The sequence below is a fragment of the Leopardus geoffroyi genome, chromosome C2 (genome assembly GCF_018350155.1).
Source record: "Leopardus geoffroyi isolate Oge1 chromosome C2, O.geoffroyi_Oge1_pat1.0, whole genome shotgun sequence".
NCBI lineage: Eukaryota > Metazoa > Chordata > Mammalia > Carnivora > Felidae > Leopardus > Leopardus geoffroyi.
In genome coordinates, this window is record NC_059333.1 from 72,823,150 (window position 1) to 72,842,909 (window position 19,760).

Consider the following 19,760-nt stretch of genomic DNA (forward strand, 5'->3'; position numbering starts at 1 on the left):
AATGGTAATGTTTGCTTTTACGACGCATGGTGACAAAATGTTAAGAACAATAATTAAGAATATTTATGTGGCTTACTTACGAGGAACACATGATCCAAATTTGTCAGGAAATTCAGAGATCAAGTCATCATTTATCCTGTCTTTCATAGGTCCCAATATGATCACTGGTCGAGTATAATTAACTGTAAAGATAAACTGCATGTTAAAAGGAATAAACACTCAACAAACATCAATGTATTTCACCAGAGAATAAAAATATCTTTAAATGTTATAAAGAATATTTTTTTCTTTCTCCATCAATGATGCTTAACTTGCTAGTTGATATACTTTTCAGATCTTAAACTTAAGTTAATCTCCCATTAGAAGTCATAAACTTGGCAATTCAACCAAGTTAAATTCAGAATTTAGCAGATAGTGTTTCTCTACAATGCTAGTATCATCTCATTACAAATGAGAAAACACCAGTTTAGTGTTTACTGATCCTTTCTGAAGTAGGAATTGTTAGGAAGCAGATCAAAGAAGGGCAAAAAAGAAACTGGGTGTAAGAAGTGATATAATTACAGGAGTGATCTAGAAAGATGATTTAATAGAAGTGGATTATACCTTACACTGGATTGTAAAGGATTATGCTAAAAGCAGGGAGATTGATAGGATCCGAATTATGGTAGGAGGGATGAAAAGAAGGTTATAAATAAGGAAGATAATGAGAGAAGGATAAATAGGACCTAGAAACTGACTGGACAAGGGAGATGAAAACAGAGAAAGATCAAAGATGTTTACAAAATTTTGAACAAGGGTCACTGAAGGACAGTGACACTATCATAAACACTGGAAAGAAGCTGCTTAGAAAATAAAATAGCAATATAAAACAGCTAATACAAAATGACTAAATTCTAACACTGTAAACTAAACCACACTTCACAAGATACATATAGCAAATTTCTATATTTATAGAAAAAATATAGCAAAATTCTAATAAACATTATTTTGAGGTGTAAGTTAGCCTATTTTCCAAAGTAAGAAGTATATTTTTCTATTAGATTATAAATCAACAGACTTCACAAACCTTCTTGTTGATTCACTGGCTCATAAGATAAGACATATTCTTCTTGACCACCTATTAGAAAGTTAAAATACAGATGAGAAAATCTATTAAGATAACTAATGCTAATTTAATTCGTCATACATAACATATAAATTACTGGCACTTTCCTGAGAAAACAGCAAAGATGTACTTTGTGAATTATTTCCGGCAAGATTTAGTGGAAAAAAAAAAAAAAAAAAAAAAAAAGAAGTGGCAAATTATAAAGTCATAAGTTTGATAAATGTAAAAACAAAATATAAATGTGCTATTTAACAACTACTTTTCTGTTATTCTGTGTTTTAAACTATCATTAGATCTATTTAAAATCTTATTTGTGATGTTAAGCATGTGACATTAATTTTTATTCAGAAGCTGAGAACTATTAAGTCTCTTAAAGATTAACTTTTTAAAGAACAGTTCTACATATATGCATATTTATGCAATTTACTGCTATTAAGAATATGTTGTTCTTTTGGTCCCACCAGATACAATATTTAACAGGATATATTTATTTTTTTATAATTATGATTATAATAAAAAATTTAATATAAAGGTAAAACTATAGTCACTATTTTACTGGTAAAAAAAATTCACTAATTGTTCTAATAATTCATTTATTCAATTAAAAATATAACATTTATGGGGCACCTGGGTGGCTCAGTCAGTTAAGCATCTGACTTTGGCTCAGGTCATGATCTTGCGGTTTTTGGGTTCGAGCCCTGCGTCAGGCTCTGTGCTGAAAGCTCTAAGTCTGTAGCCTGCTTCTGATTCTGTGCCTCCTTCTTTCTGCCCCTCCCCCACTCATGCTTGTCTCTCTCTCTCTCTCTCTCTCTCTCTCTCTCAGAAATAAACATTAAAAAAATGAAAAAAATAACATATATATAACATTTAAAGTGAGTTTAGCAGTGCCTGTGTGGCTCAGCTGGTTGAGCGTCCCAACTCTTGATTTTGGATCAGGGTCATAATCCTGGGGTTGTGGGATCAAGCTCCATGTCTGGCTCCACGCTCTGTGTGGAGATGCTTAAGATGCCCTCCCTTTCTCTCCCTGCCCCTCTCCCATGCTATAATTAAAAAAAAAAAAAAAAAGGAAAAACAATATTAAAACAAAAAAATGAGTTTAAAAAAGCTTTAGATAAGGGTACTCCCTTCTACTACTAGATGGGATGCTGCTCAATTCATGAATTGCTTAATAAAGCCAATTAAAAAAAAAAAGCTTTAACTAAAACTAAATCCTTCCCTTCTAACTATGAATCACATAGACAGAAAATATATTTTGCTTTGATTTGAATTCAGAAGTTAAATCCTTTAAGATTAAAGGTTTAGAGTTTAAGAATATCCTCAATAAAAAAAAAGTCTACAAATTATATCTTCACTCAGCAAAATGAACTAAAGAGAGTTAAAAATTCCTGGGATTCTTACACACACACACACACACACACACACACACACACACACACACACACACACGTATAGAAAACAAACTAGGAAGGACTGTTACTTCACGCAGTTCAATAAAAACAATCAATGTTGTATAATATATTTGAGGATATTCCCCTTGATTATCAAGATTCTATAGCAACCTTTTCATTAAATTTGTCACTGGTTTATATCACATGTATGCAGCTGTAGAGCCTTTAAATTCATATACTGGCTTTAAAAGTATATTTCACTGCTTTAAAAGTGTATTTCACTGTTTTATTTATTATCATAATGTATAAAATACATACTTACAAGCTGCTTTTTAAAGTACTGTAAAACATGGTTTATATATTAGCAAAAACATGCAATTTGAATATTCCACACCTAACAATTCATGCAAATGGTGAGACAGACAGTATATACTTTCATTACCTCCTTTTAGACTAGAAAGCTACTCAACTGCTCTATGGTGAGTTCTGATTACACATTAATAAAACACTAATAAGAAATCACATTCCCATACCAAAAAAAAAGAAAATTGTTATGTAACTATTATGCAAAAAATAACAACCAATGAAATGAATGAGGGTTAAAAGTATATATTGTCAACATGAAAAAAATATCAGAGACTGATATTAACAGGATGGACCTTTTGAGCAGCCATACTCATCTGTAATCAAGATTACTTTCACATTAGACAGCAGTAAAAAAAAAAAGTTAGAAAAGCAATTTTAATTTTTACGGTACCACAACTGATAAATTCATGCACTCCCCCTGTTACTCCCATGCCCAAATCTGTTAAAAAAAACTTCACATGCTTGCATAGTTCACTTAACAATATGATACCAAGAATGTAACACAGTACACCAGAAAGAAATCAGTATTATCGTTTGAGCAACTGTTGAAAAATTTTCCTTCATCGTGTATGTTCACCAGACGCTGGTAGTAAATAATAACTTAACCCAGAACAGTTAACCCAGAACTGGTGACAAAGAATAAAAAAGGACATAAAGCTAACAAAAATTTAGCATTACTTAAAAACATTTTAATGCTCATATTAAGAACAAAATTACTAAAGAAAATGGCAAAATAGAAGTTTATCCCTCATTTAACCAGATTTTTTTCTTGTAAAAGATACATACATATAAGTGTACTGTGTATACAAATAGTACTGTTTGTAAAAAGGATTTTAGAATTTTATAAATTTTTGAAAATTAGCTGTTGTACATATAGGACTTTATTTCTGAAGTACAGACTTTTACTTGGCTCTCCCTGATTTTAAAATATTACGCATCTGATTTTGTTTTTAGAACACATCACTAAGGCAATAACTCCCAAAGGGTATGTATTACTTGTGATTACAAAAGAACAAGTAACTTAAAACACTTACGGTAACTACTTTCACTATCGCTGGCATTAGAAGTTATATGCTCTGAAATTGCAGGACAATGGAAAAAAATAAAGAAAAGTGTCATGAGTTTAAAAAAAGCAAATTATCAAGATAAACACAAGATGACATTACAAAATATTGCGATATAAATCACATACTCAATTTTTAAAAGTCATTTTTGATTTTCCTTGAAAATTTTGTTTTTTTTCAAATAAATACGAATTAGGAAGGAAAAAAACCCCTGTAATTAAGGAAAATGCTCCATTTTTGTACAACACAGATTACAAACAAAATCTATGACAAATATCAAGTAGAATATGACAAAGAGGGCAAAGTGATCCTAGTCCAAATGTAGACACAGAACCCAAAAAGAGAAGAGACAAGTTGTATTTGACCAAACAGATGGCCATTTTAATGAAGGAATGTCTTAAAAAAGAAATGATCTTGCTTTTAGTTCAGCTTCTTTCTTGTTCCTGTAGAGAAATGAAAATCCATGTTTTTGAGATCATATAAAGCATTTTAGATGTCATAGATTCAGATGCCTCGAAAAAAAGTCAAATGGAAGGGAATTCTAGAAAGTAGGCTTGTATTTTAAAATAGACTAGTGCTTCTGAGAAATGCGGTTTTGATAAAACTGACAAGGGCTGCTTTGCAATCAAAAGATAAAGCAAATACACCTACTCACAAATTGCCTGGCCTCTCCCTGAAAGTGACCTCATTTCATAACTTGATTGTTCAGTAAACACCAGGCACTCTTCCCATGCAAATGTAATTTTGAATGTTCTCTCCCGTGAATAAAAAAAAAGTAATTTTATTTATAAAATTAAAAAACAAATTTTCCACAGGAGAGAGGGAAATCTAAATTTCTTATGTGAGGCAAGGGAAAACATTTTTAAAGGATAAGAAAAGAGCTGGAAGAGAAATATCTGCTGTATCATACCACGTAAAATCAAGATGCACTACTGAAAAGTTCAGAGAATGGTAGAATTTAAGACTTCAAATAAGATAACAGTTCTTGAACTACTGTCACATTGAAAATTACGTCTGTTATTCTAACCTGCAAAGACAAGGTATAATTTTCTTTCTTCCTTTTATAATTGCAATACAGTTGACATACAATGTTATGTTAGTTTCAGGTACAAGGACATAACTTCCTTCTTATTATATATATTTTAAATACAGCAGGACATTAAAAATTATAAGTAAAATCAAATAATATATGACAAGCATATGTAAAATGTTTTTTAAAAGTTTATATTTAAAAATTCCTTCTCTTGTAATACAAATCAAAACCACACTGAGATACCACCTCACACCAGTCAGAGTGGCTAAAATTAACAACTCAGGAAACAATAGATGCTGGCAAGTATGTGGAGAAATGGGAACCCTCTTGCACTGTTGGTAGGAATGCAAACTGGTGCAGCTGCTCTGGAAAGCAGTGTGGAGGTTCCTCAAAAAATTAAACATAGAACTACCCTATGACCCAGCAAGCAAGAGCACTACTAGAAATTTATTCAAAGGATACAGGACTGCTGATTCACAGGGGCACATGTACCCCAATGTCTACAGCAGCGCTTTCAACAATAACCAAATTATGGAAAGACCCTAAATGACCATCAACTGATGAATGGATAAAGATGATGTGGTTTATATATACAGTGGACTACTACTCGGCAATGAGAAAGAATGAAATCATGCCATTTGCAGCAAAGTGGATCAAACTGGAAGGTGTTATGCTGAGTGAAATGAGTCAGCCAGAGAAAGAGATATCATGTTTTCACTCATATGTGGATCCTGAGAAACTTAACAGAAGACCATGGGAGAAAGGAAGGGGAAAAAATAGTTACAAACAGTGACGGAGGGAGGCAAACTGTAAGAGACTCTTAAATACAGAGAACAAACTGAGGGTTGACCAGAGAGTGGGGGGAGGGGAGAGGGGAAAATGGGTGATGGGCACTGAGTAGGGCACTTGTTGGAATGAGCATTGGGTGTCGTATGTAAGCGATGAACCATGGGAATCTACCCCAAAACCAAGAGCACACTTTACACGCTGTTATGTTAGCCAATTTGACAATAAATTATATTAAAAAAATTTTCTTTCCTTGTTACCACATGAACTTCAAAACAATCATTTTAAATTGTATAACATTCTATTGAACTGATAAATCTTAATTTACCTTACTACTTATTACTTAGACATTTTAGTTTGCTTTAAGCTGTTTTCCATCAACATCAATAATTATTTTTACCTCTTGTCCTATTTCCTTAAATTCATTCCCAGAGTAGGAACAACACATTAAAAAAATCTTAAATTTATATTAGAATTGGTATTACACTCTACAATCTCTAATACGTAAAAGAAAGAAACATTAGTTACTGCAATGGAGTGAGCGAAAGATACTAAGTAGGAGTAAAGAAGAAACAAAATTAAACATGAGTCTGACAATTATAGAAGTTGGGTAAATGAATACTTACAGGGTTAATTTTACTATTCTTCTATTATTGAATATATTTGACATGTTATATAGCAAAAAGTTAAAGTTACTACATATCTCTTTTCTGTCTTTTCTGGGGATTTCTCCTACTCATCTCAAATTCTCTAAGATTACCAATAGCCGTTAGGCAATGAAATTCTTCAAGTTCTTTCAAGTATCCTTTTATGTAACTCTACAATAAAATCTTGCTGTTCAAAGCATGGCTCGTGGAATAGCACCATCATCACTGCTTGAGAATTTATTAGAAAGGTAAAATGCTTTCTTCCTGATAACTAAAACTAGCATATATATGTTTTTTTTTTTAGTTTTTATTTATTTTTGAGAGAGACAGAGAGACAGAGAGACAGAGAGAGACAGAGTGCAAGTAGGGGAGGAACAGAAAGAGAGGTAGACAAAGAATCTGAAACAGGCTCTGGGCTCTGAGTTGTCAGCACAGAGCCCGACGCACGAGCCGCAAGTTTATGACCTGAGCTGAATCAGATGCTTAACTGACTGAGCCAACCCAGGCGCCCCTAAAAATTGTATTTTTAAAGGAACTTCATCACAAAAAGGTACTCAAATGTCCAATAAACATATGAAAAGGTGTCCAAGTTTATTACTTATCAAAGAAATGCAAAATAAGCCACAATGGATATCCCTACCATACATCAGAATGGCTAAAATGAAAAAAAAAAGATATGCCAAACACATAGAAGATATGTAGCAACTAGAACTCATACACTACTGGGGGTGGCAAAATTGGTACAGCCACTATGGAAAACTACTTGCAGTACCTACCAAAGCTGAACAGATGTATGTATCTATGACCCACCAATTCCTTTCCCAGGTATTTCCCCATCAGAAAGATATATATGTGTTGACCAACAGACCTGTACAATATTGTTCAAAGCAACACTATTCCAAATAGCCCTAAATATATGTTTATTTAAAAATTTGAGACAATAGGGGTGCCCCAGTGGCTCAGTTGGTTAAGTGTATGACTTCAGTTCAGGTTATGATCTCTTGGTTAGTGAGTCTGAGCCCTGCATTGGGATCTCTGCTGTCAGGACGAAGCCTACTTTGGATCCTCTGTCCCCACTCCCCTCCCCATCCCTTCCTTGCTTGCAATCTCTTTCTCTGAAAAATACATAAACATTAAAAAAACCTGAGATGATATATGTAGTTTCACATTTTACTTTTTTCATTCACATTATGAACATTTCCCCATGTCATATGTTTTAATATGATTTTCAATGGCTATACAATATTACAAAGTATAGACAATCATACTTCACTAACCACTTCCCAAATGTAAGACATTTTAGGATGGTTTCAAAAATTTTTTGACTGTAGTTTCTGAATAAAATTAAAATAAAGATCCTGATGTATAAACCTTTATCACCATCTCTGATTACATCTTTAGGATAAGTTCCTTGAAGAGGAATTAGTAGGTCAAAAGATATGCTTTTTCAAATACACATAATTATAACATATTGAAAGTACTCATTCCCTGGAACTCTACCACTGGGTTTTTCTTTAAAAGAAATGTCTGTCAAGAAGATGGGTAAAAACTGTCATTTTGGATGCTTATTTCACTTGTTATTGTTTTAGCATTCTTCTCACGTCCCTTGTTCAGTTACCTAATGAAGAGAGAATCTATTTCTTAGTGATCTGTCAGAAATGTGTAGTGCAAAGATATGATCCCTTTGCCATACATGGTATAAATATATTCTTCTTCAAGTTTTAATTTTGATTTTGATGTCTGATGACCACAGCCATTTCAAATCTCCCTAAATCCAGTCTCACCTTTCTAATCAGACATCTTTTCCCGAGAATGTATCATATATGTCTTTTCTCTTTGCTCTAACTACTACACATCATCCATCTCAAGCAATACTCCCATTCTTACACTTATTCTTTACACAAATAAAAGTAATTCTGGTTTTGGCATCTAAGAGCCCTGCACAACTTTGCTGAAATGAGTCTTTGAGATGAGAAGAAAGGCTTCCCATTACGTATCTCTTTCCTATGTGCCTGAGTTTTTGAGGCGTTCTACAAAATGGAAAGCTATAAAAATTGACCTTCATTTAAAAGGTACAAACCTTGTCTGAAACTGCATCATGATTTCACTTCTGAGCACCTTATACAGCCCCTCCTGAACTTATTTCCTTTTAGTATCTGTTAAAGGAATCTTACTTTTTTCTTTCTGACCTTTTCCAAAGTTGCCTTCTTAAAGCATACAAGCTGCACACATTTCTATTTCTAGCTTTTCACAAGCTATGATGATTTACTTGCATTCTCTCAGACTTCCATCATATTCTACTTAGTTCTGTTAGTCAAAATTAGGATTAGAAAGGCAAATTCTCTCATTGTTTCCTGTACTGTCAACAGGGCAAATCAATAATTTGATTCTCTTCTTTGTAAAATCATTTGAAGTTTATGTCTATGAAAAGTATTCTAGGTTATCACTTTTTTCTTTTTCTTCTTCAATTAAATACATTATTTTTCACAGGTTATGTAAAATTACATGTAGATGTACATCTTTCTTGATAGTCAGTGTTATTCCACATTTCTTCAATGGGTTTGTTTCTCTGAAATAATTTATGCCTTTTGTCCTCAGTCCCTTCATGAGTCCTACTCCAACAAGTCCTAAATACCTATAGAGGTCACATTTATTTCTTCATACTAAAACCTCACAGGATTTTGCTTAAGTTTATTTCCTGTAGTCGGAACTTTAGAATACAGATTACTGAGGCTACAAATAATGTCCCTGACCATGCTTTTCCCAGAATTTTCTGTTGTGTAATAATGGGGACCTTGTTAACTGCTAGTCATCTATTTCATGTGGTAACTGCCATCATATTGAGGTTTAGAATTTTACTTGTATTTTCCTGTCTCCCTCAGTTTTTTCCAAATAAGATCTTCTAGATTTGCTCATCAAGTTACCAGATGAATAAATTATTTTAGTTTCTGTGAAATGAAGCACAAAACCTATTATTCAAGGGAATCTTAAGTTGCCATCCGGAAAATTAAACCCTTTTAGAAATGACATTGTCTCATAATCAGTTACTGTTTTTCATTTATTTCTCTTCTCAAGTCCCAAACATCAAAATGAGAGATGGAAATAAGATGTGGTGAAGGTGTAATTATCATCCATCATAACAGTTTCAATATGGGAAACAAATTCATTTAGTTCCTTTTCAAGGAGTTTTCCACAGGTCTCTGATGATTCAACAGATATTAAAAAATCTGTGGATCCTTACACTGATTCATACCATCTCTAAAATATATCATTCTCAAATTCTATAGCATTAAGAATCTATGGAAATACTTTCCAGTTTTAAAGATTTTTACTGATTATATTCTCCAAAGGTAAAAGATTTAAAAAGAGTGCCACTAGCGATAGTAAATTTGTGGCTCTTGACAAATCCTACAAAGGCACATGCAAAAATAACATACTGTGTCTGTACAGAAATAATTACACATAAAGCATACTGCCTTCAATCTAATACAAACCTTTAATCGTTAAGGTTGAAATAAAAGTTGAGTACTTTCACTTCAGATTAAGATTGCAGTATAAAGTTAGCATAAATCAGGGAAAAAAACCTTCTACGAAATATAATGTTTATTAATGTAGATCTTAGAAAGTTAAAAGATGTTGGTTATATCCTTAATGACCAATGAGTTACAAAGAAATAAATCTTCAAAATGCTTAATAATCCAAATTGAAAGAACTATCTAGGAAACTTTAGCTCAAAATATTACCTCTATGAGTCATTGTCACCTAAAATAACTTAGTAATATTTGGTAAACGTTCATATTTAATCTATTTGAGAACACCTAAATTTAAAATTTTGTTTGCTAAAAAATGCCTTGTTTCATCCACTGGCTCCGATATTTACTGAATGACTCCTATATATCAGACTCTCTGCCAAGTTTTATATGAAAATTAAATACTAGTTAGGAAATTAAATAAGAACAACACAACAAAAACCAAAAACACCAACGTCTTGGTTAAAGGAAAAATAAAGGATAATATACAATCTCCTTTAAAAACAGATGTGGGGCACCTGGGTGGCTCAGTCAGTTAAGCATCTGACTTCAGCTTGGGTCATGATCTCACGGTTCGTGAGTTCGAGCCCCACATCAGGCTCTGTGCTGACAGCTCAGAGCCTGGAGCCTGCTTCAGATTCTGTGTCTCCCTCTCTCCCTCTGCCCCTCCCCTGCTCATGCTCTATATCTCTCTCTCTCTCTCAAAAGTAAATAAACATTAAAAAAAAAAAAAACCAAAAACACAGTTGTAAGCTCCTCCCCCCCCCCGCCCCCATAGACTGCTACTTCAACTTGAGGTTCACATTCTTCTCTATTAAGATCCATTGTATTTTATAGTCTCACATTATAGCAATGCCCTTCTAACACAGAAACAAAGTGATTTTAACTTGTTTTAACAGAAAAACCAGGCGGATATAAAACTGCAAGGACGATTATTTTCTACATTCTAATGAGGGCAGGTAGTATTATTTTCAAAAGCTTAAAAGTCTTTTATTAAAAAAAAAAGAACCTAGCAGAAGTAATCACTGTGAAAATTACAAAAGGAAAATGTAGTTATGAGCAGTTTTTCAAATGACATAGGAAAAATGGAGCATTAGAAAAAAAAGTATGTATTATAGAAGTAAAAATCCCAAGCACATTAACATGAAAAGTCTAAAAGCAATCTAAATCATATACCTCCTCATGCCAGAAAGGCACTACCATGAATCTCAAAATGTATCTGAAAAAGGTAGATCTGTAGATGGAGGTTAAAAATTAACTTGGGAGTATTTTGATCACTTACTCAGGCCTTTTGATCCCATGTCGTCAGGGATCTCCTGTAGAGAGTAGTTCCCAGAGAGCAAGCAATAAAAAGATAATCAAAGAAAATAGTTGTCAGTAATGCATAAAATTGGTGCTACAATAAGAGACAGTTCCAAGACCATTACAGGTGCACATATTTTAGAGCATTTTTGTAGATTTCTGAAAGTTTGAAATAAGCTAGCAGCTGAATGTAACCTACTAAAGGAATGGAAGTTCTAGCTTAGAGGCTGATTAGGGTAGAGAAGCAAAATTTGAAATCATTTCTTGGTATTTTAAAAGTAAAATTCAGATTGCCTACATATAATGAAGATGTAGGATAAAATGGAATGATTCCAGAAGATCTATTACCAAAGACTGTCAATGTTATACCTAGAAATCAGTAAGTAGATTCTCAGGTATCCATAGTTTTTCTCTAAAATATTCTTTAAAGTATACTGTTTTTTCCAAGAACCCTCACATCAAATGATTCTATTGTAAACACATAACTTAAAAAAAAAATATTTACTTTAAATTATGAATTCCTAAGGTACCAGAAAAAGTTAAGATTGGTATAGAAGTTAATTTATGTCTGTTAAGATTGCCCCTGGTTAAGACAATTAGTAACCTGTTGCAGCTCTTGAAACTGTCTCCATGGTAACAACCAACTGCAGGGCAGTAGGTCCCTCTACATTTATTTTCAGTTGACCACTGGATCCACATACTTACGGTCAGCATCACTTGTTTCCTGCTCACTCTGGTCCTTGTTCTTGTAGAAGGGGAATTTTCGGGAAAAGAGGTTCTTTTTACGCTTGTCATTGAATGACTGCTGAAGAAGAGAAGGAGGGGCAAAACAAAGGGATGTCTACTATCTGTGTGTACAAAGGCCCAGCCTAGCAGCTCTGTGGAAGCTGACTCTTGTGACCACAGTGTGCAGTTTGTATATGAATTTTACTTTAATCACAAATAAAGTGAATTTTTAATTTTGTATTAACTCCTCTAATTCTAATGTTTCACAACTGAAAATACTGAAAAATTTACAGTGTAATTCAATAATATCTAAAAATACTGAATAAGTGCTACTTGATAAAAAAAGGGAAGAGTAATTCAGATTAGTTACTACTACAGTATGACCCAAATTAACATATGTTCTTATCAATCCATATTTTTCTAGATTTCCAGGCATGAGGTGCTCTATAGCAAAAGTAATTTTAGATTGTTACTCTAGCTATTCAAATATTTTTTATGCAGTAGTAATCTTCCTTTCCCTTTGGTTTGAGCATATTTTCCCCCTCCCCTTTTTGTGGCTCCAATGAACTAAGAAAAAGTCACTATTAAAAAAAGAACCAAAACAAGTGATAAGGTTGCTAGTGCTGAATACTTAAAAACAATTTTTTTTTTTGGAAGAGAAAAAGAGATAACTGAGTGTTTATGGTATGATTCAGAAATGAGAAGAAAACTAAGAGAGGTCCGTCAACCACACAGAATGCAGCAAAAGATTTACTGATGCTATCTAACCAAAAAAGAAGAGTCAGAACTTTCCTGGTCAACTTGAATGCCATCATAACTGATTTATTTGTCTTTAAGCTCTACTATATTTATCTATTTAGAAGTATATATAAATAAACTAGAACCATATTTAATTAATTGGCACCATATCCTGAATAGAGGATAAAAAGCTTGGTGCCTATATAAAAGCCAAAAAGGCAATTAAGATTCTAATAGTTTTGGGGAACCTCGGTGGCTCAATTCATTAAGCATCCAACTTTGGCTCAGGTCATGATCTCACGGTTAGAGCCCCGCATCAGGTTCTCTGCTTTCAGTGCAGAGCCTGCTTTAGATCCTCTGTGCCGCACCCCCCCCCCCCCACCAACCGTCTGTCTGTCCCTCCCCAACTCATGCTCCCTCTTTCTTTCAAAAATAAACATTAAAAAAAGAAGATTCTAATAGTTTAAAAAAAAAGATTCTAATAGTTTATACAGAACTACAATGGAAGAGTTGCACAGTTGATTTGATGTCCCTTATTGCACAGATGTTGGAAATAGGTTTTTTCTCCTTCTTCAATGTCCCCAATTGTGCCTTCAGATTTAAAGCCATGTAGCATAAAGATGATGCTATTAAAGAGGAATAATTTCTTTTGTAATTTCTGTCACAGACATCCACGTCTTGAAGGACATGGCCTCACCTACCAATGACACTAGGAACCATTGCTACTTTTTTGAAGCAGGAATGATATAAAGGATGGAAATCTTGTTCTGACTTTTCTTGATTCAATCCATGTCTTAAAAGTGCTATCATTATTTTGAAGTATATCCACACCAGGCAGTATGTTTTAGCATGCCTGTATTTTTTAAGCATGTGATGCTAGGTGATTAAGATGCTGAGGTAGATTAAAGTAATTATTGCGCAAATTCTATTGCTTGAAAGAATTTATTTTGTTAGAAATCTTAATGGAAAGATTAAACTTTCATTTTTACCTTTTCTTATCAATAATTCAAGATTAATAAACTCACAGTTCATTAGTTCAACAGACTGTCTTAATTTCAATCCTAAAAATCGAAGGCTCTGATAACTCTAAGCAGAATTTAAAAAATTGATTAGAGCAATTCTGTCAAGAAATAAGGACTTTCATTTTATAAACTGTCAAGTAGCATTATTTAAATAAAAATATTTTCTTGAATCCAAATTTTAAGAAAAGAAAAATAGAAGAAAAGTTATGTTTCAATAGAGAAAAATTCATGGTAATCTAATTTAGGGAAGGACTAAATCTTTTTGTTCATGACAATCACTGAATCTAGTAATAATTTTTATGGTATCCCATAAAACTGATATGTTTTTAATAAAAGGTATTTATTTGTCCCTCTTACTGCATATATAGTGGTCAGAGTCAGTTTCACAGCAAACAACCAAAAGAAACATGAAGTTTAAAATGTTTTGATTTTTGGTATCTTTGCAGTTAGCCAAAATGAGATATCATAAAGATATCATAATAGAGAACAGAAAGAAATGCTGTTAGTTAAGAAAAGAATTAATTGTATTACATTTAACATCCTCCAGGTGAAGAATTTATTAAAAGTGAAAACAGCACAAAGCAAAGAAGACAAATATGTGTAGGGAAAACATAAAACTGAAGAAACATACTACCTCCAGTTTCTCTACATTTTCAATACACAATACTGTTTAATTACTTATTGTTATTTATGCTACACTGCAGGAAAGACAGAGTGTAATAAATACAAGAACTGATAAAATATCACAAATTCATGATATATATATTAAATACATAATTTCTATATGTGGTATTGCCAAAATAGCTAAATGAATGTTAAAAATGTTAATGAGAAACTGAAATGTTATAAGTCTGTAGTGGAAATAAGTCCATAAACCACCATTTAAGGAAAGGAAAAGAACTTAGAATGGGAAATGGTATTACGGAAAGGAATGCAGTTCTGTATCAATGGCAAGCGTATTTTTACCCCACTCAGTATCATGCATACTTTTGGTGCTGTGTTAGAACACAGTGACTGTGTATAAAGTTGGTTACAGTCAACAAACAAGACTAAGATTTAAATATGTCGTTAATTCAGTTAACTTCTTACAGTATGAAAGAAAAGTTACAACATGCAACCTCTTTTTCAATACATTGACAGTGTATTTTACTAAGTTATTTTTAAAGACATATATAAAATAAGCACAAAAAGCAAATCCTGAGCATTTACTTGGGATTTTTTTCTTCTCCCAAATTTCTATTTTACATATTGCTTCAGATCACACTATGTAATTTTTTATTTTCTGAAAGCTACAATTTTAAACTAATTTATCATTTCTAAAATAACTGAATACATTATATAGTTTACTTAGATTTAATTTCTTTGATCAAGGATATTTATCTTAAAGGCTTTAAGTTTATGTGCTTAGTTTTATCAGAGAAGCACAAATGACAGGGTTAATTAAAATTTGAGTTAACTTCCCACATTCATTTGAGATATGATCAAAAGATGATAAAACTTGTGTTAGATCAAAAAAGAAAAAAACCCAAACATAAAACATTCCTATGAATAGTATTTCAAGACAACATATATATTCAGCTTATTTCTTTAGGCTTATTGCTACAATATTCTGTTGTAGTAATTACATACATAGTACAGGACAAAGCCTATAATAGCTCCTTCATCTATGGGCATCCATTATATTTAAGCAGAATTTAACAATGAAAACAAAAACACGTTTAAAATTATATATGAAAGAGTTTACAAGTATTTCTTGACCATCTATAATTCCCCCTCTTGACTGTCTCTTTATTTCCTCAAAATAAAAATTCATATTGATTCAAATATTTAAAGCATGGGTTTTCCTTAATAAATTATATTAGGCACAAAGAAGGGCAATAAAAAAATTCCACAAATTAACTTACAAAAACCTGTAAACTTACATTATGACCTAGTTAATAATATTTTGGGGCATATTTTTTCAGAACATGTATTATTAAATTAGCTGCATGATTAATACTGATGATACAAGTTTCTAACTGGACATCTGAATGAAGGCTGAATTTATTCACTTGTATAAATAACCTCACCAAAGTATATTAAGAATATATGAAATGAGGGGTCCCTGGATGACTTAGTCCCACTCTTAATTTTGGCTCAGGTCATGATCTCACAGTTCGTGAGTTTGAGGCCCGCACTGGCCTCTGTGCTGATGGTGCAGAGCCTGCCTGGGATTCTTTCTCTCTCTCTGTCCCTCTCTGCCCCTCCCCCTTCTCACGCGTGCTCTCTCTCTCTTTCAAAATAAATAACTTAATTGAAAAATGTCTGTAAAATGACTGTTTTAATTTAATAAATTACTTCAGTAATACTTAAATTACTTCAGTATCTACTATGCGAAAGCACCACAGCAACACCTGTTGATGGTTAACTCTTACAGCAAACTCCTTTTAATTTTAATAATGTATTTCCAGCAAGAATTAAGAAAAAACCTACTATCCTCAATTACTAATATCTAGAAATATGAAATTTCATATACTCACCCCTTTATCTCCTCTTGTTTTAGAATTAAATTTCACTGTTTTTAACCGGGCTCGTTCTTTCTTCTCAACTCTGTCAAAGTATAGAATGCTATTTTTAAAGTATACTGAAATATCTAAGGGCCTAACTAGAAATCATTAAAACTGATACTTTAATATAGGGCATTTTTATATTCTAAAGTCTTCAGAAGTCATCTAGGTTTGCATCCCAAAATTAATTATAATTTCTAAAATGAAATACAGGGCTCATTTTATTATGAAACAAAACCACTTGTGAAGTATCAAAATACAGTACATGTGTACTTATAAATGTACTCAATTCCATAATTATATTAAAATTATTATGAGGAACCACTTCTGAATTGAGCAATTTGCCAGATTTTGTTTTTTTGTTATTGTTTAAATATTAGCTTAGCACGGGGCATACACATATGCCAAAAATTAAGCATAAGAGAGTGAACAAATAAGGCAAAATGTTAACAACTGGTAAAAGTAGGTGAAGGATATGTGGATTTCTTGTACTATTGTTTCTTGTACTATTCTTCCTCTTGTTACTTATTTTTCTGTAGCTCTGACATTTTTATAAAAAAATGGGAAATACAAAAATTAAATTTAGCTCCAGTGATATACTTGTGTAAATATAAAAAGAAACCAATTACAGTATACAAAAACTTTAAAGTATCTTTGGAAGGAGATACAAAGACTTGGTAATCTTAGTTATCCTTAGTTATCCCTCTACAGGTGCAATTGGTGCCAAGGGAACAAGCTTAAGATAAGGAAGCCTGTACAGCTTTTAGATCTTATGAATTCTGAAACTTGTTAAAGTGCCAAGTGTTCAAAATAAGCAAGCCAACAAAACTACATCAAAACAAATGTTTCATGTAGATTGTAATACCAATATGAACCTCACAAAATTTCCTGTAAATTAAGCTTTTATAAATCCTCAATTTCAACATAGATATTACGTTAGTATATAGCAGAAAAACTTACCACAACAGGTTGTGAATAAATGTATTTCCTTCATTATCTAGCTATACAGTTTTACCGTGGATACAGAAGAACCTTAGTAGTCAAGGATTTGAAACTTGTTTTTATTGTGCTAGAACAGTCCATGACATGATTAGAGAGTCCATGAGATGATTAACTAATTTATAATTCTGCCTAGGTACTTACTGAGGGCACTGCAAAACTAACATTTAGTGAGTAAACGTTTACAACTCAAAATGGCTTTGTTTTCGCATCATTATCTTGTTCACTAAATAGTTGATTGATTTAAATTGTGCTTAACTGTAAATACTATTCCTGAAAGAAAACTAAGAACTGTAGTAACTACAATTCCTTGTGCTATTATTAGAAGTACAGAGGTCTAAGAAAGGGATAGTTCTGTTTTTAGAAAACAGAAGTTTTGAAGAACATTCAAGAACAAAACGGCATAATTAGTTGTGGTTTCATACTATAGCTTATGGAAGAAAAATTATATAAATAAATGAATAAACATAAAAAAACAAAAAAATCCCACAATATTCAACTTTATAGAATTTTTGTACAAAATGAAAAGAATCTCTTTTCATCAAAGCCAGTGTTTTCTTATTAGTTGCAGGCACACATAAAGCCTATGAGAGATATGAGGTACCAAAGGATAAGACAATTTTTAGGAACTCTGACTTTGATATTTAAGATGTGAGATTTTTACTGACTCAACAAGGCACAGAGGAAGCATTTCTGAATTTAAAGCAGACTATGTTCTATTCTAGGAGAAAAGTTATGCTGAGGGCTGCACTGCTAAAAGAGGAGTTGCCTCTTTATAAGATCTAGCCAAATAGCTGGAGCTTGCTAAATATATGGATCTAGCATAGAACAGTCATAAATCCCCAAACCACAAATACAAATCTAGGTAATATTTTAATATTCCTACTCTTCAACTTCTACAAGCAGTTATACAAATATATACAGGTAGAGGTTTATAAATAGGTACATGATTTGGCATACTTATCAATTACAGAGGCTCTTAACAAAATAAGTATAAATCCAACTCATTAGAACAGAACAAGTGTATTCCATCATAAGCTTGACCTGAAGTGAATTAAGTAGCTACACTAAACACTAATGTCTCTTTACCAATTTTGGCTGGCTATCTTAAAACTTAAAGAGGCTTTTAGGCAATGATTTGTACAAATCAGATCTCACAAAAAAGCTATTTCGGGGGAATTACGAACTGACATTTTAATACCATTTCTCACAAAAGCAGGGGCATTCAGCAGCATTTTGTAGACCTTAGAGAGGATTCTCTATACTGGGATCATCCTATCTATGTCTATACTTGACTACTTTTCCAGTAGACAGTAAGTATCAATCACGATAATAAGTGGTTAAAAGCAAAGAGGAAAGACCAGCGAATGTACCAATACTTCTAAATTAATCAAGAAAAAAGATGTGAAGCAAGTAACAAGATAGTTCTAAACATTTCACATTTATTTACACTTCCATTTTTTAAGTCTAAAGGAGGCAATTCATATAATCAAAAATGTAAAGTTTAAGATTCCATCACCACCTACATGAGAAAACTACAAAGGCTTTTAAATCTCTCTCCCTCCAATGGTATAGATACATGGCAAAGTTATTTAAAAACCTTTGGGGGCATCATATTCTTTAATTACGTCACTGGTTACAACATAAGGTGAACAAAATCAAATGATTGTGAAACACAATATGGAAAACGAAGCATCACCATCTTGGTAAAATAATTTTAAAAATCAACAATTATTTATGTTGCCCTACTTTCAAGTGGTTAAGACTGTACCAGACTTATATTTACCTGCGTTTACTGGGAATTACTCCAACTTCATCACTCTCTCCATCTGGTGTAACCTGCCTGGCTTGCCACCATTCATCATCAGAAGCATTAATAACATGGAGGATATCTCCAAATTTGAAGTTCAAGCCCTGACTGGGAAGGCCACTGTCTTTAGTCTTGTCATAATCAAAAAGCGCTCTAGATTAAGAAGAAAAAAAAGTCTATGATTATTTGTCATGATGTTCATTCCAATATTAAATGAACACAGGATTCTGAAAGTGTATATAATCCAGGTAAATTATTAAACAAGATACCATGGTGGGCAAAATAATGCCAAGCTCAAATTTGCACTACATACGGAAGGACAGACAAAAAAAGAAACAGTAAAAGTGACTTATGCTAACAGTTTTCTAAAATTAGGTACCACCTTATTTCTTTCAATATTGGATGAGAAATTAAAAAAAAAATGCTTTTAGTGTAATCCACTGGCAACCCATATTGAATTCTAAAATGAAGACAAACCTAGAGAGTTGCTCTAAATTAATAAACAAAAAGTAAATATTAAGAGATACTCTTCTCTTTATTTTGGCTACACATACTTGGGAAAACAAACTCCCTGAAAGATTTGATTCATTAGTTGCAGAGTGTAAGACTAGATTAACAGAGTGACTATTGTGTCAGTTAATTATTCATTCTATTTGTTCACAGAACTAGAGTAACAGAATTTTCTGAGTCAGTACCAA

The 19,760-nt window shown here is 32.5% G+C and overlaps 1 protein-coding gene across 33 annotated transcripts in view; it reads right to left on the minus strand.

Annotated features, from left to right (window-relative positions):
* The window catches only part of DLG1 (discs large MAGUK scaffold protein 1), a 276,519-nt gene that overhangs the window by 28,238 nt on the left and 228,521 nt on the right, over positions 1-19,760 (minus strand). For 13 of the 33 annotated variants that reach the window (XM_045502494.1, XM_045502504.1, XM_045502493.1 and 10 more), the window contains 7 exons: positions 19,039-19,215; positions 16,227-16,296; positions 11,927-12,026; positions 3,894-3,935; positions 3,153-3,188; positions 1,067-1,117; positions 81-182 (listed from right to left, as the gene is read on the minus strand). In XM_045502494.1, coding sequence (XP_045358450.1) covers positions 81-182; positions 1,067-1,117; positions 3,153-3,188; positions 3,894-3,935; positions 11,927-12,026; positions 16,227-16,296; positions 19,039-19,215 — 578 coding nt within the window. Of the gene's footprint in view, positions 1-80; positions 183-1,066; positions 1,118-3,152; positions 3,189-3,893; positions 3,936-11,201; positions 11,236-11,926; positions 12,027-16,226; positions 16,297-19,038; positions 19,216-19,760 lie in introns of all 33 variants that reach the window. The other 20 variants (XM_045502514.1, XM_045502510.1, XM_045502501.1 and 17 more) reach the window with 7 other exon arrangements.